Source organism: Onthophagus taurus, chromosome 1 (genome assembly GCF_036711975.1).
Source record: "Onthophagus taurus isolate NC chromosome 1, IU_Otau_3.0, whole genome shotgun sequence".
Classification (NCBI taxonomy): Eukaryota; Metazoa; Arthropoda; class Insecta; order Coleoptera; family Scarabaeidae; genus Onthophagus; species Onthophagus taurus.
Window position 1 is genome coordinate 36,477,540 of NC_091966.1, and position 24,845 is coordinate 36,502,384.

General features: G+C 35.9%; 1 protein-coding gene across 2 annotated transcripts in view; it reads left to right on the forward strand.

Annotated features, from left to right (window-relative positions):
* Positions 1 to 24,845, forward strand: part of LOC111421150 (Fringe glycosyltransferase) — a 53,374-nt gene that overhangs the window by 4,074 nt on the left and 24,455 nt on the right. For both annotated transcript variants that reach the window (XM_023054294.2, XM_023054295.2), the window contains exons 4-5: positions 221 to 323; positions 13,459 to 13,606. In XM_023054294.2, the coding sequence (XP_022910062.1) occupies positions 221 to 323; positions 13,459 to 13,606 (251 nt within the window). The remainder of the gene's footprint in view (positions 1 to 220; positions 324 to 13,458; positions 13,607 to 24,845) is intronic.

The following is a 24,845-nucleotide window of genomic DNA, read 5'->3' on the forward strand; positions in this document are numbered from 1 at the left end:
TGTGTAACCCGTAATCTTTCCGAGTTGCCTTTATTATTTTAAAAAGACTAAATTCCCTAGGTACGAGTATAATTGCAATTACGCCACTAAACTATTCTCTAAGAATGTTGATGCGGCTAAAACAAGAGAACATTTTTATATAATTTTCTTTGTTAATGATGTTTTTTCTTAGAATTTACAAAGGAATTGTTTTAATAGATTCTTTTTCTTATTGTTTTAGATGGGCATATGATCAATACGAATTGTTCTTCGTCTCATTATCGGAAAGCACTTTGCTGTAAAATGGCAGTTGAGTTTGACACGTTCTTGGAAAGCAACAGAAAGTAAGTAATGTTATTTTATAAAATTGTTGAAAAGAAGGGAAAGTGAAAAAAATTCCGAGATTTATTACACAATGCGATGATGGGAATGTGATGCGTTAAGAGATTTTTTTTGTAAACTGTCCATTCAACATTTTTTCACACGTGTGTGGTAACTTCACAGAATAAGGGGAAAAAATAAAATTAATGACGTTTGTTTCAATTGTTGCACGCGAAAAATATTACCGACATATTTCATATTTCAAACACCCGCCATAATTCATTTTGGTCGTACGGAAATTTATGGGCTTCGTACCAATATTTTCAAAGATTACGCGCGGAAGCCGGTCGTAGGACGTCGCTTATCCACTCCTAATGTCTTTTCGTTTTACATTTCCTACGATATTCCATTCCGTGTAGCTTTAGCCGCATAATTTATCCACCGGATCTGAGCGAAAGCTCAAACTGCACACTGTAATCTTATACGGTAGGTAAACGTTAAGGAAAGATTATACCAAGTGAATAAATTAAAGCGCGTATAGAATATCCTGTGCTTGACGTTAATTTATTTAGCTTCAATCCAATTCAGGTTGATCAAATTTTAAACTTTACGTGTTAGTTAAATCTAGTTTAACTCTTATTTACTGAACTCGTTTACTTTTAATTTATAATTGTGCAAAAATTCAACTGTGAGATTTTGATGAATACACTGGATAATTAATGAAGTGGTCTTTTATTTTCGAATGATAATGGTGAAATTTGAAGATGGTTTGCAAATATTTTACTGACGAAATTAAGAGATTGTATACGTAATACATAAATAGAATTGAGTCCATGTCTTCTAAAGTAGCTGTAATCTAACTCTTTCACCACTTCCTTTTTATTTATAAACCCACGGTTGACGTTTAATAATATTGTTTATGAGTGCTATATAAAAATGCAAAAAAATTAAGTGTGGACCAATTTTAAATGGTACATATTTTGAATTTATGTGTATTAATAACATATTTTTAAACTTGTCACCTTCAAATCATTCCATATATACAAAACAACTTTTTTTGAATGTAGTCATTATTGGTGAAAAAATAATACTTGTCAGTTATCGTGCGTAGGACCAGTTCACTGCTTAATTATAAACCGAACGGACGAAACAAACCGGTCCAAACGTGCAAGGTGTATTATAAATCACGTTTGAGACTACAGAATGATTGGGTAATTGGTGCCCCCGTTGCGTTTCAGTAATTTATTTCGCTGAAATGCAAGGCCACTTCTTATCTTGTGCCGGGACACGTCCGAACTTGTTTCGGTAGCTGCGGGCACGCGGTGTATCAATTATCGAAAATACGGTACTTCTTCGAACAAATTATGGGTTGTTGATAATGTGATCGATTCGATTTTATCGTTTCGGATCCGATATAAAAGTACTCGAAAGGGCGATTAGGGGCACTTGAAAGTAAGTTCTATCGAGAGCAGTTTCGTAAATCAATTAACGCTGGCAACTTAAACTAGTTATCGAACAAAAACGTCTCACACACACTCTCTAGCACACATAAAGGGGGCCACGGGTTTTGTGTGCTCCCGCATCTCGTTCGACCACTATCTGGTTACTTACTTTATTGAATAAACAAAGAACGGGGAAGTTATTGAACAAAAGGTTTGGTGTTATGGATGAAAACCTGACTGGTTCTCTTCGTTGTCACTATTCATTACCGACTTGGTTCTTTTAAGCCCCTATATTCTTTTAAACCTTGTTAACAGAATCTGTATTTTTAAAAAGTATACATTGTTGACAAATTGACTTCTTGGAAGATAGTTAGTTAGTTTGTCTCGTTAGTCTTAATTTGTCGTAAATCTTGATATTTATTTTTTGGGTTCTTTCAATTTCTGTCTCGCTTCTAAAAGAAAAGTGCATTGGCGTCGAGAGAATCGGTTCGCACGGTCATTGGTAATGGCTTCGCGGTTTTCAATTCAATCGAAAATCCCGAACGATATCCGCCATGAACAACGAAAAAGACATAAGGCGAAGCCCTGGCCATTATCCGATCAGACCGCACGTCAGCCGCGTCACGTAATGAACACGTTTCTGAAAATCCCCGAGGAAACCACAAACAACAATACAACAATCACGGTGATGGTGCTATTGCGCGAACATACCGATTGTTATAACCATAATATTAGAACAACTCTTATTCGTATTTTTTTTTTCGACATCAAAATTAGTTAGTGTTTTTGTTGTGACGGTTGCATCAAGGGAATTACTTTTGTTTGTTCACGAAAGATACGATTACGTGTTTACGAGTCTCTGCCAAATGAGAGAATAGCGCAATTTCGCTAGAGAGACAACATCGTCTCCAAATCGAATCAGCGTCGCCCGGAATTCGTTACACCATGACCCGAAGAGGGACAAAACGAATAAGAGAAAGGGTAGTAGTACGCTAACGGAATCGCAGCTTGCACACGAACCTGACGGTAGCATTCATTTCTCAATTACTCATTCGAACCTTTGTGTGAACATTCGTATATTCCGGTCGTGTAATTCTTGATCTCCGTTTGCAAATTGCCAGGTCAACGTGGATTTAAAAAAATTCTTTGTTTTGTCGCAAAACATAGTAATTGCGTGTTTGGGTCAATGTGGTTTGGTATCGGATAGATAAAAGCGGCAACGAGGTACGAAAATTAATAATTACGCGAGCAATTTTCCAATCCGAAATTAAATTAAACCGTTCGCGCTTTTAATCGAACTTCAAAGTTACCGCCCGATGCGGTTCTCGGTTCAGTTTGCACTGCATTTTTGCTTAATTGCGTTTGTGCGGGCGTTTAATCAATACAAGATTTAAAAAAATCTTTTTCCTCTATTTATCCCGAATAGAATTAAAACGTTTTAAATATATCGAATAAAATTTCAACTTTTTAATTTAGTAGGAACTTCTAATCACACTTCTCTCTGCCGCTTCCTGTAATCAATTCCATTGAGCAGAAGGCGCGCATATCTGAATAACGGATCCGAATACGGCTCTCGGTGTGATTAACAGAAGAAAACCTGTTATTGGGAGACGCGTTGGTTTGAAATTTTGAAATTAATCCCGTCACTCCGATTACGTAAGGCTACGGCGTGAGGAGAAGGTCTTTTCTAATTAACAGAAGCGATTAAAGGTAACTACGCCCACCACTAATAAAGGGTCTTGAAATTGCGGCCCGTGATTCGCGTAAAATGACCGGTTGTCGACGACCGGATCGTAAAAATATCGTGATTGCACAGGACTGTACCTGATGATATCGTTCGTTATGTTCGGTTTCATTTCTTGTATAAAGGTGATTATTTCTCATTGATAGGAAAGTCTTAATAACGTAATACATTTTATTACAGCTTTAATCCAAATAAAAAGTGTTCTTTTTCTACTTTCGACTAGGGATGTATTTCTGTTTGTCAAGCTTCATGTTTGGAGTTTACTCCGCAGAAGAGGAGAACCAGCTCTGTGCCCATCTCTTGACCGGTCGTCTTATACATGCATATTCTGGCCAATTTCCTCTCATCCATTTTTTCCACATGCTCCTTCCACCTTTTCTTTCTTACTTTTGTCCATTTTGCTATATCCTGTATGTTACTTTCTCTGATAGAGATGTTGGTCTGCCTATTTCGCAGTGTCACATTCAACATAGATCTTTCATCTCCATCACCCTCATCTTCTGTTTAGACTTCTTTGTTTCTGCTGTCGTTTCGGTACCATATGTTAGTATGGGTCGTGGGTCCATGGCTTTATATATTTTAATTTTCCTTCTACACACATGTATTTGTTCCGTCATATAGTATCCCTTAGAGAGCCACTTGTGTCGCTCTTGTAACTTGTGCTTGTTGTTTCTTACATAGATCTCGATAGCTTATAATTTCTACACCCAGATTTTTAACATGCATAACTTGCTATACTATAGAGTCTTCAACTTGTAGTTTGCAGCGTCTTGGTTCTTTGGATATTACCATACATTTTGTTTTCTCTGTTGATATTTTCATATTGTATTGCTTCGCTGCTATTTTGAAGTGATACACTAGTCTTTGCAGGTCATTACTTAGTTGTTGTTCAGTGCTAGATTGTTGTATATTTGTATTGAACTAAAACTAGAACTAACACTAGACCTAGAACTAGAAACAGTCGGGTTTAGCCGCCTTAAGAGACGCACGGCTAAACTCGAAACTTTCTAATTCTAGGTCTAGTATTAGTTCTAGTTTTATTTGTTATTCAGTGCTAGATTGTATATTTTTATTGAACTAACTAATAAAGAACGTAACGGTGTGGATAGCTGTTCGAATTTGTATGCATTAAAATTATTTATTCAAACAGTTTAATAATGTTCATAATCCGTTATATAGTACTAATTTTTTAACTCTATTTTGAAATGGATTTTAGTAATAAGATTTAATTTGAGTCCGATACTGCAAAAAAAAAATCGTCAGCTTTTAATTTCGCCAGTCAATTTAAAGAGCGCAATCAGGAATAATAGCCGATTAATTATTTTAAAGACCGATAAAATTCCTCCGCGTAATTAAATTTGTTGGTCTCGAAGTCATCTTTTTTACTTTATTTATTTTTCTTTGCGTTTCTCGTAAATTAAACAGCGCACTCGCTTTGAACAGGTTGCGGCGGTAGCTTTTTCAGTTCATCTCATCGGGCGGATGTGATACCTCTCAGGTTCTTTATGCTTCCTGTGTAGCTACAGATAAATTCTTATTTAGTCACGGATACGTTTCCAGGATACAAGAACGTATTGGTTAAGGTACACTTTGCTATGGAATTGCCATAATTAAGTGCGTACATATATTTAACCGTAATTGATTGAGAACGCCTTTGGTATCGTGCAAAATTGCCTTAACTTGCGGTTAAATGAACACTGCTCTACATTCTCGTAAATCGGACACAAGTCAATTTAGAGCGAGTACAGTTATAGTTTGCACAAAAAATTTGCGGTTAATAGTCATAGTTCTAGGAATAAGTGCAAATAACTTCGAATATCCTGTTCGCCGTTACACAAAACGGGTATATCATACATTTCATTAACCCAATATTCTACAAGCGAACTTTCCCAGATCCATAGAACACACTAACCGTTTAATTTATCTTAAGACGTGAATAAGAGGATTAATTATTACTGACAAGACAAGCTTGAGATAAGAGCTACGATGTAAAACTTAATAACCCCCGCATACCTAAATCTTTTGTTTTCGCACTTTTGCAAGAAGACAAAAACGATTCAACAGCGCCTGTATACCGAGACGGATGGCCTTAAAAGGATCCATTATATTAGATTAATCGCTCAATACCGCCACCAACCGAGAGAGGCAGTTTCGTGTTTGCATGTTGCCGGACGTCCCACTTATTACGGGGCTGACGATGGGGCACCGGCTTAATAAACATAACAGCTTGAAGTCAATAAACACGGAACGGCCCCCGCCCTGATTTTTTTTTCGAAAACACGATTAATAACAACCGCTACGCCGCGCCACCGCCGCTCCCAATCTGGTATCGGCACGTAATACCGTTTGCCCCCAAATTAAGTTTCAACTCACGCTCTTAATGATTGCTTACCCAACCAAGATTATTTGGTATTTGCCTACAGATATTCCACAATTAATACCTAGCTAAAAAATGTTCAATTCGTTTTTTTTTTTCAAAACGTATTAAATTGGGTACTATTTAAAGTGTTAAATCCCGCTTTTGGGGAATTAATCAATAGAGAGTTAACCGGACTTGTAACAGACTCATTTTCAGTATAATAAAAGCACAAGTGTACTAAATTTACCGGTTAATTTGCTGATACTTGTTGCGCAACAACGAACAGGGGAGTGTGCAAATTTGACAAGTACTGAAAACTCGATAACGCGGTGGAGAGTTTTCATCGTCAAACAGCACGGCGCAATACGGTATCGTATTTCGAATTACACGAAATATGAATAAATTAACACCTAACAATGCTTTTGTTGAAAATTTGAAAACTATAGGGTAATAAAAATAGTAAAAGCGCGATTATACAAATCCGATTAATTCCATTGTGTTGTGTAATTGGGTAATAATCCATAAATAATATAACCTTTATTTATAAATACGGTAGTTATAGTTTATATTGTTATTCAGTGCTAGATTGTTGTATATTTGTATTGAACTAAAACTAGAACTAACACTAGACCTAGAACTGGAAACATTTGGGTTTAGCCGTCTTTAGAGACGTGCGGCTAAACCCAAATGATTCTAGTTCTAGGTATAGTGTTAGTTCTACATAGTAACAGCGCTAGTGTAAAACTAGAACTAACATTAGACCTAGAACTAGAAAGTTTCGGGTTTAGCCGTGCGTTTTCAGACGCACGGCTAAACGGCTTCTTTATTATTGAGTGCTAGATTGTTGTATATTTGTAGTGAACTAAAACTCGGACTAACACTAGACCTAGAACTAGAAACATTCGGGTTTAGCCGTCTTAAAAGACGTACGGCTAAATCCGAATGTTTCTAGATCAAAGTATAGTGTTAGTTCTAGTGCTAGTGTTAGCTTTAATTTTAGTTGTTATTTAGGTCTAGATATTATAGTATATTTTTATTTGTGTGCATTAAAATTATTCATTCAAATACTTTAAAGTGCAAATTCAAAATATTTCTTGTTAAGGATATTTGGCTATAACGGACACCTTTTTCCGTATTAATTCCCGTTATATCGAGGTTTTACTGTATTACATTTTTTCAACCTAATTCATTACAGCACATACTTTGTGGTGAATGTGTTGATATTTCTTTAATAAGTTATAAGCACCTTGTTTTCTGTGTAGAACATCAAAGCTCTTCTTTCAACGATTGTAAGTCGACATCCATGACGCGATGTATAAATAGAAGCCCGATTCCTTTTGTTTTCTGTGCATAAAGAGGACGAAATTCTGCGGACCAGATACGACGAGGACGTTGCCGACCGTGACAAAGCATCATTTGCATCACAATTGGAATTCCAACCCGGTCTCGTCCCTAATACCGACGACGTGCGGGAGTAAAACTCGGCGACTTAATTAGGGGAAGATTGGGGCAATTTAAGCTTGTAAAAAAATGACACGGATCATTTATGGACCGTTTATTCACCTTGACGTGTGGGACAATAATCTATAACCATGCTTCAACTTCAGACATTTGACATATTTTTCGAACCGTAAGACGGGGCAATATTTTTTGAGGTATTATCTTTCTGACAGAACTTTTTTTTATTCGAGGTTTCTTTTTTGAAGCATAAAGACTCAGCGGGGAATTCATGTATTCTTGTCTATTCAGTGTTATCATATCTTTTATATATCGTTATAAAAACGTTAAATCTCCTTGTACCAAAAAAAACTGTTAATGATAATCTTTTACATGAGATAATATCTTGTGCTTCAAGCTTAGCTCTGATAGAGTTATTACTGCCAATTAGGTTTGCCTTCATTATTTGATTTAATCTCACTCTTGTTAAAAAAAAATAATGAAATCTAACTAACTCCATTCGCGACATTCCTTGATGGTTCGTCTGAATGATCTCACGTGTAATTTTTTGTGGTGATGCTGCTTGCTAGAGTTCTTGAGCGAAAGAGCCGTCGGGTTGATAGCGTGCGGTCGCGACCGTAATATCTAATTACCATCTAGTCGCAGGTCGTCTCGCACAATTTATCTTGGTTTAGCGCGCTTCGCTTTACACGTGGGCCTCGGGCTGCCGCCGTTCGTTCTTTATGCAAAAGGAACAGAAGAAGCGTTCGTTCGGCACCCGATGGCCATCTGGCGTGAAGAGCACATGCGATACTTTTGCCCGGCACCACTCTACTCTTTTACGCCGATCGGGTTCCGTCTCCGGTGGCCATTCACTTTTGAATGTATTTACCGCTAAAAATCACATTTAAAAACGAAAAATAAATATACAGTAAAAGGAAGCGGAAAAAATCAAATGTCGTTTAAACAAAATGAAGAAATTTATGGTGCGCAAAAGAAACGGGCAAAGTCATTTAGGAACAATACAATCGGCCACCTGTTGGTGTTTCACTCCATTGTTCACGACGGAAGTTGGCGTGTAAGTCGCCGGATACAAGGTCCGCACTAATTGCTAAATTTACGAGTGGAGAAATTAAAGTGTTGCCTCTTTTCCCGTCTTGCATGGAAAATCCAACAAAAGGGATTAACCATCTGATATGCGCGGTACAATTTCCCGTGGCGTCCAGTAATGTCCGGGGAAATCAAAGGTCTCATAAAAAAGGCCCGTTGTATTAATGCATGAGGGTGGCCTAATTTAACTCTGCTTTTTGTATTAGTTTTTTTCGGCGTTCGGACCCGGTTTAGTCCTAATGCAAATAATTGTTCAACCCGTACAACACCAAATGGGAAACAAAATGTAAAATAAATGATATCTCCGCACGGGGTTTTAATAAAACCGTCGGCCGACGTGCGGGGCGCAATATTTCGGCCTCGATGCAAATCCAGAGAAAAACGCGATTTATGCTATTTAAATAATGGAATACGTATCGGGGCGAAAACGCAATTTGACGAACAAACACTGAAAACAGTGCGGGAACGCTCGGCTATTTTAACGATGAAAATAAATATTTACTTTTTGGGGAACGTTTCATAATATGTACATTTTAAAAATGTGGTTTTGTTTGGAAACCATATACTTCAAGTCGATGATCATTATAAAATTAGGGTATTTTTCGTTCTAAATTAAATCATTTATGGCGGTATAATAAGTTTCTTGTACTTCAAAATATGTGAATATACCTTATTCTCTTTATAAGTTTTTAGGCAGCTTTGTGTAGGTTTTTTGCAAGTTTTACTGATATGATCTAATTGTTTATTGTAATCTACGGGTTACTGCCACGAATAGTTACATTTACCATTTATCTATAATACCTGCTATAGGATTCAACCAGTTATAGTCGAACTAACATAATTTAGATGATTTTTTGTTATGCAGGTTGCAGAAATAATTGCATCCTTGTTCTTGTAGTTTTCGAACCACTATTTATATGCTAAATCAGCATTGTCTCAGAGATCTTGAAGATAGATTGCTTATAGTGACCGCAAATCACCATCTTTATCATTGTTGTATGTCTTTTAATAAATACTACATTGCCGAATTGTTGAAAGTTAACACTGATCAAACATAACAACTTGAAAAGTAAATATTACTACTTTCGTAAATTATTTGTTTATAAAGTGTTTACAGCTGAGGATCCAAACAAAGAAAATCACGCGATATGAGGATTGACTTTGTTACCAAACTCATGATTTATAAATTTACAGCAAAAGTTTTCTAAAATTAGAAGATCAAACAGCTTACGACACTCGGTAACTATATTTCCACATTTTTACAGTCTGTATTGGAAATTCTAAGGATGTTCAAATCAAGGAAACTACTGTACATTCCAATGTTGTTGCCTATACCTTATTTTAGTGTGTAACTCAGCAGGATCTTATTTCCTTCTCATTTGTTACCTTATTTTACGATGATTGTGTAATTCATATCTTTGTGTTTTATTTTCCACAGGAGACAGAATACGCGAATATTTAAGTTTCACCCGAACGCGTTTGAGATAATAGCTTTTCCAACAAATTCTTTTGGATTAAACATAGATTTTTCAAATATCGTTTTATGACTTTATAAGTTGTGTGTCTAAAGTTGCCTTAAATAGTACCCTTTATTAGTGTGTGTAGAGATGTAGAAACCGCTTTCTAAATTAAAGGATATTAGGCGAATAGATAGTAAGCTTTCCGTTCATTGTTGAATGTTTCTCTTTTTAGCTATTGTTGCACTTTCTACGATTTTCTGTGGAACCTAAAGGTGTGTCTTAGTATGTCTGATTAAATCTTCATTGTGGTCGTTTTTTCAGTTTTCTTTTTTAATTTTTCATATGCTGGGAAGTTGAACTTCAACTTTACCATCGTATAGGAGATCCTTGATTAATCCTTGATTATCATCAGAAAAAAAGTACAAATAAACCCAACCCAACCCTCACATATTTTTTGGAACTCTTCTAATATTTTTGAAAATTGTTATAAATCTCAGAAATACTTAGAAATCTCTCTCTCTAATTACTTGTAAATCTTATAATATCCTCAAAACCCTAAGAGTGTCACAGAAACTCACTAAAATCTTTCAAAACCGTAGACAGTCTTTAGAAATTCTTGAAACCCATAAAGAAATGCATGGTAATCTTTTAAAAATTCTTGGAAACGCACTGAAAGACGTCAATAAAAACCTTTAAATTTCCTAAAAACATTTTGAAAATTCTCGGATATGTTGTGATCATCTTGAAAATGATCCAGAATTCTTGGAAATAGTCAAACGTTCTTCATTTTACTAAAAATACTTTAAAATCTTTGACAATTTTGTAAATATGTAGGTACATGAAAATCCTCGAAAATACATGAGTACCCTTTTGTGTACAGTAACTGTTTAGTAACTCATTGTCAGTGGAAAATAATGTGATATTTTTTTATACATTTGGAAAATCTTAGAAATATTTCCAGATTCATTCAACGTTTTCGAATTTGAAAAGGCACATGCATCTGAACTAAACAATTTAGAAATCACATAATTCTTTGAAATTCTTGGAAAATTTATTAGAATTTTTAATTAAATTCTTAAAGATCTTCCAGTACTCCTTGTAAAACTAGATCTTTCACCAATAAAGTCCAGGAATTCTCAGCCGTTTTTTTGGAAATCTTTTGAAATGATTGAAAACCAACCAGATACAATCAATAACGGGAAACTAGAAGGCTAGAATATTTTCGGAATCTTTCTTACCTCCCTTTTTGAATACTGGTATTATTGTACTTTCTTTCCATTCGCTTTTTGTTTGCATGTTGAGCAGTCCCTCCATACCGTATTCTAGCATCTCATTCGATATCTCATCAACATCTGCAGATTTTTGACTTTTTAATTTAGTGATTCTCTGTTTTTTCTGACTGGCTTTTATCTGTTTCTTAGCGTATTCCAAATTTTTCTTTATCCTCCATTGAGGATATTCATATTCCATATCGTTTATATATCGATTTTGTTGTTGATCCTATTTCTTGTGAGTTTGTATTCCTCAAATGTTATCAACTGAGATCAGCATTGTATACAGGATGTCTCACGTAACTGGTTCGTTAGAACTTTTTCAGGTCCCACTATTGAGAACTTTAATCTAATCTTAGTGAGACTTCAATATCTAATGACAACCATGGTTTTGCATTTGATTTGTTGCCATTGTTTTTGCATCTTAGCTACCTATCTTAGCTGTCTATGCTCTTGTGAAAGTTATATTTTAATTTGTGCCAAGTTGTATCGATATTGTAATTGTTTTATATTTTTTTTTGAGTCTCTCTTTGTATTAGGTCTTTGTGAATGGGTTATTGGCGATTCTTCATTAAACTTGTTAGTCTTTTGGAGCGACTGTTTTCTTATATGTTATATTTTGCTCGTTATTTTACTAGGTTGTGGTTGATTGCAGCATTTGTTGATGTTTGATTTCTGTTGGTAACAAATTTGTGTACTGGTTTGTGGAGGTAATAATAATGTTGTTGATTCTTCATTTTTTAATAGCTGTATTAACCACTTATTATGTAGGTAGGTTTTATCTTCTGCAGATCCTGTGTCACTTGAATTATTCTGTTATTAATATATTTTGTATTGCTGATATTGTTTTCAAATCTCTCCTGTAGCAGGAATTAATACCAGAAGCTGCTCTCTCGTTCTTATCTTTACCGCTTTACAAAGATACAAATCAGAAAAGAAATCATCTTGTTTCCACTCATTGCAAAATCCACAAGAATAGATTAAGATCATAAAAAATTTCACTTGCATACATTTCAAACTATGCTTGCATCACATATAGACTAAACTTGGAGATAAAAAGATTTCAGTAATAACATCATAGCATCTGGTATACAAGTTTAGTAATGTTCTTTCGTCTTAATACTTTAAGATTAGATAAATATAAAATCAACCACCGGCATTCTCGGGGAATACCCCAATTTGGACCCGTATTAATTAGATACGGTCCGGATGACATTTTCCCATCTTATCTAACAATTTCCATAATGTAACTATGAGAACGCTACTCCATCTATCCGGCAGTCTACCTATCATTCAAACTAAAAACTTGTTTTATCAGGAACACTTAATTGATATACTAAAACTTTGGCTCAATTGAAGCAAAGAAATTTCGAGTGAAAAGTTTTGTGTGTTAACAACCCATCACAAGATAGAATCTTGATTTGTTAATTTACTACATTTTATTAATTTTGATTTCATAAAGAGACATTTTATAACCATACATATTTCTGGTCGTTCCCATCCTAATCTTTTCGTATTACGTCTCCGGAAACCGATTAATCACGTTCGTTAGTGACGCGTCCGCGTGACGCCGCACGGTTGATCTTCATTACGCGACCGGCAGGCCCACGGGCCTCCTTGATGCGTCCGTCGCCCCGTACACACAATCCATTCATCAAACGGCACGATAAGCTGTCACGCGTCGCCGCGAAGGAGAACCTCTACGTTTCTCGTCCGTCGGCCTGGTTCTATGCAAATGAAGGAGTCCCAACTGCATCAGTGAAGCGGAGGTCGTTTCTGGACCGGGTGGGTCCGGTTTTATCAATCGAGACCGTATTCGGTAAATTAGTTTAGATGTTCACTTAAACGGTCTCGTCGTCGTCGTCGTCGACGACGAACTGACTCCAAACGAATCAAACGTAAACATTCCACGTTGATTTCGACTAATAAGATATTCTTGTATTTGCAAATTTTTGATTTATTTTTTTGCATTTTTAATGTATCAATAATCGAGGAAATACATTAACCACTGAAGTGTTTCTATCTCGACGTGGTTCATGGTACACTGGCCATTTTGAATACAGAGGGGAAGCACTCATGAAGAACTAATTTCTGAAAACAGTCACGCCAGAATAATAATTTCGTTTGTTTTTTTTAAAGAATCGAAAAGCACGAGCTTTTACCTCTTGAGCTATTTACGATTACTTGTTGATTGTTTATTCAACTACGTCTCATTAATGTTACAACAACAATGGCTCCGTTTTAATATTCAAACGTTTGTCTAGACTTTGGACGCCTTCGGGGATGTTTACGACTCACACGGTTTCTAGAATTTATCAGTTTCTCTTCGTTTCAGGTGGTTTTGTCACTTCGACGACGACAATTACGTGAATGTGCCGAGGTTGGTGCGTTTCTTGGGTGACTACAATCCTCGAAAGGATTGGTACTTGGGCAAGCCGAGTATTCAGGCTCCGTTGGAGATCAACAGCAAGGACAAGGGTTCGGTGAGTAGACGTTTTTTTCTTTTCGCTATAGTAGGGTCTTAAAGGCCACCCTCTCTCTGGTTATGAGAGGGATTTATAGTGCCCATTAATACCAACGCCACCGATCGCCTTCTGTTTCTGTGCACTCGAAGCCTCCACGATCAATTAGAGATAAATTTATTAAGGTCGTTCGTGAAATTCAGAGATACGCTCTCGAATTGATTGCGCGCCATTATTTCGCTGCAAGAATCCGTGTGCACGCGAAATGACCAAGATGCAATCTCGGATCGTGTTGGAAATTACACATTTCTGTGGCAAGATAACATCTATGGTGTTTTCAAGGAATGAAAATCAACTAGCTTTTGTTGGTTTTTTTTTGTTTTATTTTTGTTTAAAGGGATATGTCACGTATCTCATACCTGTTATAAGCATGAATTGAATACAAATCGATTAAAGTTATAAAATTTCTTTGGAAGGATTTCCAGGTGTTGGGATTTCCACAGTGGATAATCGTTAGTCAACGTTAGTAACGTTTTAAAATATTCTAAGACAGTAGACAATACTTAAAGAGATTTGTTATGGAGATTGGTTAGTATTTCACAGTAAATGGTCGTATCAATCTTCATTTAAACGATCTTCTGGGCTGAGAATTAGCCGCCTACGAATCCAACCGGTCGGCATTTTCTGAATAGGAATTGAATTAGCTGATGTCGGTTCGTTTTCTTCGGGCTAATTAGCGGCGTTTAGTATGCGAAACGAAGGACCAACTGCCTCGCCCATGTAAACGATTTTTAATTCTCCGTTTGTAATCGACCACTTAAATCTCCCAGGAATGACAATTTAAACCGTCTATTTGCCGGAATATTCCTGCTTTAATGTTAACGCGTTTGATTAAATCTAGTAGCACCCTTTGGGCTTTTAAAAAATCCTTTCGTATTACGAAACTGTGCGTTGGACGTTATAATTTAAAAACATATTAATCTCTCTGCTTGAGCTTGCTTGCTTGGGCTAATGAACGGAGACACCTGTTCGTAATTAAGGTGAAATCTCCCTTCAGGCCAAACCGGGAGCATTAATTCGCCTAATTTAACTCTTCCCGTCGATATACACACAAAGGATTGGCCTTCTTCTTCTTCGCTTGTCAGAGCTTGGGAGTAAGTATAAGTAGATTGGGCAAAAAGGCTATTGAGAAGCGGCAGGCCTCGACAGGTGCTCACCGCTAGCTGTCCGAATAAACGCCCGGTTAAATAGTACATTAATCGGTGTAGAGAAGACTCAACCTGACATACGCTTTGATTTTCGGCCTTTTGGTTGAAGACGCCTCAGGATAAACGTGATGTGTTCGGTGTAATCACTGTAATAAACACTCTTTTTATTCTTTTATTCACGGGTTCTTGGAATTTTTTGGAAATGTATCAGTTTTTTTAAATCATTTCTTTTTCTTTTGTACAATTTTGTATGTGAACCAAAAAAGTGATTTTCAATCATAATTTCTACTTGGTCATTAAGTTTCACCGAAGTTTTAATATATTGATGATAAAATCGTGATTTAATGTTCAAAATGAATGCCTGATAACGTTATTTAATCGCATTTTGTGGAAATTATCGCCATTACTATAGCTAATCGGCTTTTACTTGCAATCCATAGTTAATCAGTTTTAAGGATAATGGATGTGCGCGTTGCGTTATAGCCAAGAAGCATTTTAAATTTATTTCCTTTATACTTTGCGGTTTATTTCCTAAGCGTTCAAGCGTTTATTTTTGGTTGTTTTAACTCGCGTATACCATAGCTGGTAATTACTAGGATAGCATATAATCCCCTTGATTGTAATTTATCCGCTCTGGTGTGTTATTTCATGAGCAATTGCATGGCAAACGTTGGTGAACCCTTCCGGCCACTGGTACAAGAGCCGACTGACCAGAGGCGGGTCCATCCGAGTGGAAAGAACGGACGCATATCGGTAGATGCGATCGAGCACAGGCCGCTGGCCTCCGGCCAGGAAGCAAAATCTTGATGGCGTCCTACCTGGTGAAAGGGGGGCCTCTTTTTACCAATTAATGGATTCCGCTGCCTGCCGCCACCGCAGCAGGAACCCGCTCGCCTTTTTTTTTGCCCGGCAAACTTAATTGGATCGCCGCGCGGATTTATTGAATCAATAGCGTCTTGTGTAACGCGCCCCCATTTAAACAGCTTCCGGCAAACTTAGTAGTAGTAGTAAACGTTTTGCAATCGACAATTTAAATAATTACTGAAAGCGAAACCGCCGTTGCAGAGATCTTATTCCCATCAGCTTTCAAACACTAACAATTATAGATAGAATACGAGCGACGGGTTTCGTATCTGTCGTTTCGTTTTAGTTCGTTCATACGGTCATGGATCGTTACTTCTTCGGAACGTATATCTCGCGTAAACAATCGGTTTCTGAGACAAATACCTTCCGCGTTTTCTGTATGAATACGTTTTCGTTTTCTCTTTAGATAACATTAGATACGCTTAAATTAACAGTTAAAATAGGTTAAAATATCACTTTTTTATTGTTGCATTTTAATAAATTTTTAATAAATATGCACACAAAGGCACAAGATTTTATTACTTATCTGAATAACAAAAGTTATTATTAAACGCAATTATTTCTACATATGTATATTTTCACCAAAACACAATATTATGGGTACATTTTGGATTTCATACCCATGGATCATGGTCAAATGTACAAAATTCTATTCTTCTTTTATAGTAGTGCTTTCCTTTTTTAATAGTCTGTGATAAATTATTTTCTAGGATGTTAGAACTTACTAAATAAATTAGCTTGCGTGACTTTCAACTTGCTATTTTAAAGACTGCAAGTTTCATCCTATTGAGATACTCTATTTAAATTGTATGGCAGATAAAACCTTTTTTTTATCTATGGGAAGACTCAACTGCTTCTGTTCGCATAATTGCGAAATATTGAAACTCCAGGCTTGCCACTTCTCCAATGGTTAAACCCAGCTATTCAGCTACCATTACATTGAGGAAGCGCAAAGAAACAAAGGTTTCGCAACTGTAGACAACAATCTAAAAATCTGTGATTTTTTATGATAATCTTCAGGTACGTTTTTATCAAAACTTGCTTTGACATTGATATTCAAGCAGTTCTAATAAGTGAGGTAAAAATATAACTGAAGGTTGGTAATGATCTGGAAATGCAGAATCTTCCTAGGATCTTCTTATGGATTGTTTCAGGAACAGGAAAGCTGAATAGTTGATCTAACGATAAGTTGGGGCTATTGAGAGAAAGTTGCGACAATCTGCACCTTAATAAACGCATCTACTGAGACTGGCTAAAACCCCGTAGTCGTGTTAGTACTATATCTAATTACTAATTAGCTCGCCATACTTTTAGAAAGCAGTTATAACAATGACATAACTGTTTTCTTGTTTGAATAACGTATGATTTATACAGCAAGGAACCCTACCACAGTTTTATCACATCTATCAGAAAACAAGAAAGTGTGAGGTGGAATGAATCAACTTTGATATCGTTTTGACTGATATAGTTGTAAATATTAGCCTCTCGAAGTGGTCTATCTGTAAGTCAATATACATAGTAGTGCTATTGTAGAGTTTATTAGAGTTCTTTATAGTCTCTAAGTTAATAACAATTAATTTTATTTGGATGGCAGCTATGCTGTAAGATCAGATAAAAAATCAGGTAAAAAAGCTGGGTAGTATAATCTGTGCGAATTTCAAGCAGAGACTGCCTTCCCATCATCCCAAAGACGCTTAGGTTCGCACCAATTTTTACAGTAAGCTACATTGGGTCAAATAGGTCTCCATACACGCCACAATATTTTTAAGTTATATTTCTAACTTACTTAATATAAACTTTAGGACAAAAATATTATTGTAGAAAATATTGTAATAAGTAATTTCATCAATAATCATTAAATGTAAATAAAAATTACGGACTCCCAATATGACGTTGGTTTATTAACATATGTTTTAGCTACTCAAAAGCAGATAATGAATGGATCCATTGGGCAAGCTGGGTTTAACCAATATGATGAAGCCAATATGATTTTACCAATTCCGTTCATTGTAACTTCCATTATTGTAACTTCTTTGCGGACAACCTTAATGCGCAATTATTCATGATTATATTCAGCTGAATAAACGCGTGTTGATTCGATGTTTTAATTGTGAGATTTACATTTTATGTTGAAACATCTGTATATAATTTTGTTTATCCAATTACCAATTATTTCGATTACATGGTGTTTACTGTTCCGAAAACTTTCGTATAAATTACTGTAAATTATTACAAATATTTTTTGGAAAATTAAATTAACAAATTTAAATTATCGGCATGTTTGCTCGGCGTAATTCAACAATAAAAATTGGCCATTAAAACCCACATTTTATAAAACCATAAAAAAAGTGTACATTGCGGTTGTGAAACATTAATGCATGAAGCTTTTATGTTATGAGTAGCTTGTTAATTTGCGAATATTTTAGCTTAAAATTGGACTTCACAAAAAATAAAGATCAAATTAATATTTGCATAACGAAAACGTACAATTTTCGTAGTAAAAAGTACTTGCATTAACTTGTGATCGTTTGTATTATACGTCATTTGAAAGAGGAGAAAATTTCTTCTTAGGCTTATGTGTAACTGGAGTTTTGTTGTCCTTATCGTGAAAGAAAGTTATTGTCCCGGAAAGGGTTTAAAGCGCGGTGAAATCGTGCGTTGTTAGATGTTTCTTGGTATAGAATTTTCAATTCACCTATAAATAATATATTAATTTGTGTATTAATTTTATCTCAACTTTAATTTTTTTTTCTTTTTATTTTTTAACGCTCAAAAATTTCTTCTGAAATGTGACATAAACGTAAATGCTAGTTTCTAACGTTAGTGTTCTACTTTCATGTGGGACTTTAGTTAAGGATAGTTTGGTCAAACACATTCCTAGGATAATAGCATTTGACGAAAGACAAATATCGCCTTGTCATATGGCCGGACGGATATCGTTAATGGCTACCCGAGGTACGTTAGATGTAATTCATTGTGACTATCAACAGATAAGATCGGTTTTAAATGCTTCTTTGGCTTATTTTCCTACTTACACCACATTAAAGTTATAACATAATTGCGAGTTGTCGAAGAAATTGAACTATCACTGGGACCAGTTTTACACGTGGAGACACTGCGTCAATGTACTCTAGGAATTACAGGAAGTTAATGTCAGGTATAATCATTAATTTAATTTTCGTTTTTGAAAAAACTTAAATTTTTTAAATTTTAAATTCATCTTCCTGTTATTACGTAACATGTAAATGTGGTTGTATTGCGGAGAAAATGTGCAAATTGTATTTTTTTTTATTTTAATCTCACCTTCCTGTCATTACGCAAAATTTTAATACAGTAAAACCTTGATTAACGAACAAAACATTTGTATGTCATACTATTCACATTATCTATCTAATAGATCAGTATATTCGAATATAAATGTAAGCGCTCATAGATGGAATCCAACTTTGCGTATTCCTAGAGTTGTCGGGAAGGTTGGTAATGATCTGGAAATGCAGAATATTTCTATGATCCAGTAAATAAAGGCTACATGGATCGTTCGACGAACAGACAAGCTGAATGGCTGATTAACGACAAGTTATTGGGACAAAGTTGCGGCAATCTGCAACTTAATGAATGCATCTACTGGGGTTGGCTGGGATCACATAGTCGTGTTAGTACTATATCTAATTAGCTATATCTAATTACTAATGAATTAGCTCTCTATACTTTTAGAAAGCACTTATAACAATGACATTGGTCGATTAGAGATTGGGTGCTTTGGTGATCGCAAAGTGATGTATAAAATGGACTTGGAGCGAAATCTTTATTGAGTGGACTCCTCTGGTACATTACCCAATTATTTTAAAGAATGTGCCATGATTCCACTTTGATTGCCATTTCGCTAGATTCATGGATTTATTTTATTTTGGAACTGCGTAGCTATTTTCTTGTTTGAATAAAGTATGGTTTGTATAGCAAAGAACCCTACCACAGTTTTATCGCATCTATCAGAAAACAAGAATGTGTGAGATGGGTTAAATCAACTTTGATATCGTTTTGACTGACATATCTGTAAGACAATATAGTAGTGCTATTGTAGAATTTATTAGAGTCCTTTATAGCGCTAGTTTCTAAGTTAATAGCAGTTAATTTTGTTTGGATTGTAGCTGTGTACAGTAAGATATATGCCAGAAAGTCTCCACTCTGTGACAACAGTTCAAAGCCACATAAAAAATCAGGTAAAACAGCAGGGTAGTACAGGGTGCGGCAACATAACTCCCTTTTTTCAAAATTAATAAAACCTATTCTATGTATCAGAAAATTTTTATTTGTTTTTTATAATGTGGATACATACATAAAGTTTTGTTTTACACAGTTTTGAAGATCAGGTAGGTGACGTCCATTATCCATACACTGAGTAAACCGATTTCTGGAATTTGTCATGACTCTTGCCAGTATAGCGGGGGTTATGTTCAAAATTTCTTCCTGGATGTTGGTCTTCAAATTTTGTAAGGTCCTTGGACAGTTCACATAAATACGGGATTTCAAAAAACCCCATAGAAAAAAATTACAAAGGGCCAAATCTGGAGACCGGGCCGGCTACTCCAAATTGCCCCTAATTAAGATTAGGCGTTTTGGCAAGTGTTCCCTTACAACAGCCATCGATGCTCTTGAAGTGTGAGTCGTTGTACCGTCTTGTTGGAACCAAATGTCCCCGAAGTCCAACTCATCTAGCCGTGGTGATCGCAACATTGTTCAGGTGTTCTAAATTCATGTGTTCAGGTGCTCTAATGGGACACCGATCCGATCCGGGACAGGGGCCAACGGGGCTAAATAAAAGCGATTTCGAAAGACGCAGTGGGTTGCGATCACAGAATATCCGCTCGAAAAGTAGGCCTTAACGGGAAACGCACGCTCCTCACTATTCCAACGCATGATGGCTCCTGAACTTTGTCGGAACAAAACTTTATAGTCCACCCTCTCGAACGAGACCACTAGCGCTCCGCTATGACATCAACCGACTAAATGGCGCACATTTCAAAAAAGGAAGTTATGTTGCCGCACCCTATATAATCTGTGCGAACTTCAAGCAGAAGCTGCCTTCCCATCATCCAAAGGACGCTTAGGTTCGCACCAATTTTTACAGTAAGATACATTGGGTCAAAAAGGTTTTCATACACGCCACAATATTTTTAACTTATATTTCCCTTAAACTGGAAATAATATGTTTGCCCTAAACTTACTTAAAATATATTATTGTGGAAAATAGTGCAATAAGTAAGGAAGCTCATTCTTCTTGTGCCAAGATATAGCTCCCCCATCAGATTTAAACACATTAAGATAAGAATTAAGAACAACGTTAGATTGTTGTATATTTTTTATTGAACTAAAACTAGAACTAACACTAGACCTAGAACTAGAAAGTTTCGGGTTTAGCTTTCGTCTTCAGAAAGTGTATTTTCGAATATTTGTAGTTCTAGGTCTAGTGTTAGTTCTACCTTTAATAGTTATTCTGCGTTTGATTGTTGCATATTTTTATTTAATTAAAAGTAGAACTAACAGTAGACCTAGAACTAGAAATATTCGGGTTTAGCCGTACATCTCTTAAGACGACTAAAGCCGAATTTCTAGTTCGAGATCTAGTGCCAGTGTTAGCTCTAGTTTTGCTGATTTAGTGCTGAATTATTATATATTTTTATTGAATTAAAAGTAGAACTAACTAATAAAGAACGCTGTTACATACCCTTGCATATAAAAAGTGCAAATCCAACTTTTTGCTAGACATAGTTGGTTAGTTAATTCTTTTTTAAGCTACGCACGTTTTCAATTTCACGTATTAGTAATGGGATACACGCGTCCGGGCGTTACATGTACCATGTAACCATACTACGACGGCTTGGAACGCCGTGGAGCTTGTTGGTTTTTTTATGTGGCGGCGATCTTGCGCTCGCCGTCGTCGAGGCGTAAATCACGGCGCTCGGGGTAAAAAAGACACCGTTCTTGCAAATCAACCATCTCTCGCGGCCTTTAACATGTTGCTGCGGCTCTTAGATCGGGGCGTGGTTGCACTTACCGAAGCCGGCGAGGCACGCTACTGAGACCCCCCTTTTGACCGTTTATCTTATAGATTTACGAGTCCTCTATAAAAGGTAGAGGGTATACGAAACGGTTACTGTTTTGCAAATGATATTGATTGCATTTATGTTCGGTCAACCGATTAAAAGTTATAGGTTTAGGGTGTGTTTAATCTTTAATCTAATTTTAATCTTAAATTTATCAGCACGTAAAGGTCGAATTGTAATGATGTGAGTAGAATGGAAGTGGACTGTTGATGGAGATAGTAATGGAATTGTGAAAGAGAAGATTTTAATGCATTCTCGTTTCAATTTGAAGAACGACGCAAACACGTTCCTATTTTAAGCCTTCGAAGCGAAACGGGTGTAGATTGTAGAACATTAGATCGGTCGGGGATCAATATTAATGGATTCTGTTCGGTATCGGACAAGACTCGGCGATCCGCGAGCGCGTGGCCCCATTTAATTCATCTCCGGGGCGTGTTCCTGTGCGGACAGGTGACACGGGCCCCATCTAACCGGATCGTGACTTGGTCGGCCGCGCGCACAAAACACACGACGGCCTTTCTAATTTCTACTTGAGGTAGTCCGGCTGTGGTCTGACTTATTACCCGCTCGCTTTACGAAAATTTATTTAACGGCCAAGGGAAAGTATAATGTGACCATTAGACCCCGTTATCTCGCCGATCGAGGAAACTACGACGACGACGACGCCGTCGAAGTCGTCTCTTCGATACAGAAGGACGTCGTTAACGTAAATTGCTTAGAATATCAAAAACGAACTGTAAAAAGAAACGTGTTTTATGTTTGAAGAGATTTCTGGTAACATCCGTTAATGAGCTAAATATATGTAAATTTAGATTACGTGGTTGTTAATTTCCTGGTTTGACTGATACCTGTCTACAAATAAAAAATTAAAGCTAATTGACAATCACATCGCATAACAAACTCGCATAAATATTATGTAAATAGCTTGATTAGTGTAGATTATTGGGTTTAAGATTCTCATAAATATAAATGATCCAGTTAAAATAAAAGGTTTGGTAAATTTGCATTTCATATTATCTTTTTATTATTTTAACGGCGAAGCTGAATGAAATTTAAATAAAGCACACCTTGGTTATTATTTAATATAAATAATTCATTTTTAATTCGTGCTCGATTGTTTACCGGCACAATGTTATCTGGAGGGTAACAGGTTATGGGTTTGATATAGAAACCGTTTGATCTGGTAGACCACACGGAAATTAGATTGCGTTTATCGGATCCTAATTAGTTTGGTATCATTGTGTTTATTAGTTTGTGTACCTATTGGATAGCCGGAAGCTTTTGTAATGATTGTAACCGTTATAATAGAAATGATTTCATTTTTAAAGTTAATTAATCTAAATATGGCATTAGAAAGCTTCATCCATCAAAACATCCAGATGGACGTAATAAGTTATATCCAGTTATAAAAATAATAAATAAAGTAGTGGCGAGATCGACTCTCTCACTTTCTTTCTTTCTCTCTCGACGGATGATCGATTATCACGTTTGGTATATGACAGGTTTAGCGTGCATAAGAGATGGATTTTAGCCGCAAAGTGCAAAAACAGGGGAAATTTTCTCTAATAATTTTAGTTTTTCCAGTATGGGTTGCTTTAGCAAACATTTATCATTGTGTCACACTTTATTAGCTTAATTTGAATATTTTTATGAAAAATACTAATTAAAATTTTTAATTTTCAAAAACTCTAAAATGATTTTTTATTATTTTAATAAGATGAAGAATTAATGTATAATGTATCGAAAAGTAACTACGAAAAGTGTCTCTTTCCTACATCTCTGGTTTTGATACAAAGTTAATGGTAATACCTCCTGTGCCTGAAGATCAACTCTCGCATGTGTAATAGTACCTATTTTATTATCGATTCTCGACCCCTTTTTTCTATATCAAGACGAAAATAAAAAAGTGTTGATTCGAGGGATACGGTGTAAAAATAGATAGTCGAATCGTAGTAATCAAGTTCGGTCAAGTCGTTATAAGTGCAATAAAAAGTAATCGTTTTATGTTAATGGTTATGAAATATTTTTGGCTTGAAAAAATTCAAGATCCTGAAATTAATTTAAATTTTTCTGGAATTAAAACACGAGAGTTATCATCATTTTATGCACGGGAGTGATTAATAATTTATAAGTTTATAAGTTTGCAATTAGAATTAACAGCGTTTTCTAATTCTTTTAAAAGTGTTTTACCTCATCCTTCTCCCCACATTTTATGATGATTAATACCACTACTTGAGGTGTTTGTATGGATATTGTAAATCGTAGTAAATTAACTAACTGAAAATTGTAAATTAGCTTAAATTGACAAACTTTCGCTGACACTAAGTAATAGCTAAAAAGCTACAAGAGTTGACTTTTTAATTGTAACTCTGCAAAAGGATCCGGAGATTATTAGAAATGAATTAATTATTCAATCTCCAGTGTCATTGAGGAGCTCGTTCTAGACCAACATATGACTGATCTACAACCAGCCACAATTTATGAGATTTCAGAATGGGAAAATCGAAAAAATAGTGTGTTCAATAAATGTTTGATTTCTGCAAAGCATACTTTCGTGGATTGTATTGCTCGTGATTTAACCCAACCTAACCCAACGTTGTTTAATCTGACTAATTTGTCTGACTATTTGTCTAATTTTGCTGATAAACAAATCAGTACAGCTGATGGCTTATGCGGAATATTAACATCTTAAGCCGAACGAGAAGGGATGCAGAAGAAACCTACAAACAAATGAAGGACGTGGTGAAGCCGGTTGGGCTGAGAAGAAACATAGAGAAAATGAAAGTAATGATGCAGACTAGGTCTGCCTTCTATCTTGGAATAGAACTGGCGAAGAATGGCAGCCAGGCAGGAGAAATACAAAGAAAAATATTACTGTTCAATGAAGCTTACTATGCAATAGCCTATATGATCAAATTTAAGGATATACATTGAAACATAAAGCTCTGGATCTATAAAACAAGTAAGGTCTATAATGACATATGATTGTGAGACCTGGACGCTAACTCAGAATTTGGCTTCGAGAGGAAAATCCCGAGAAAAACTGTAGGGGAATAAATGAGAAAAATATATGTAAAACAGGAT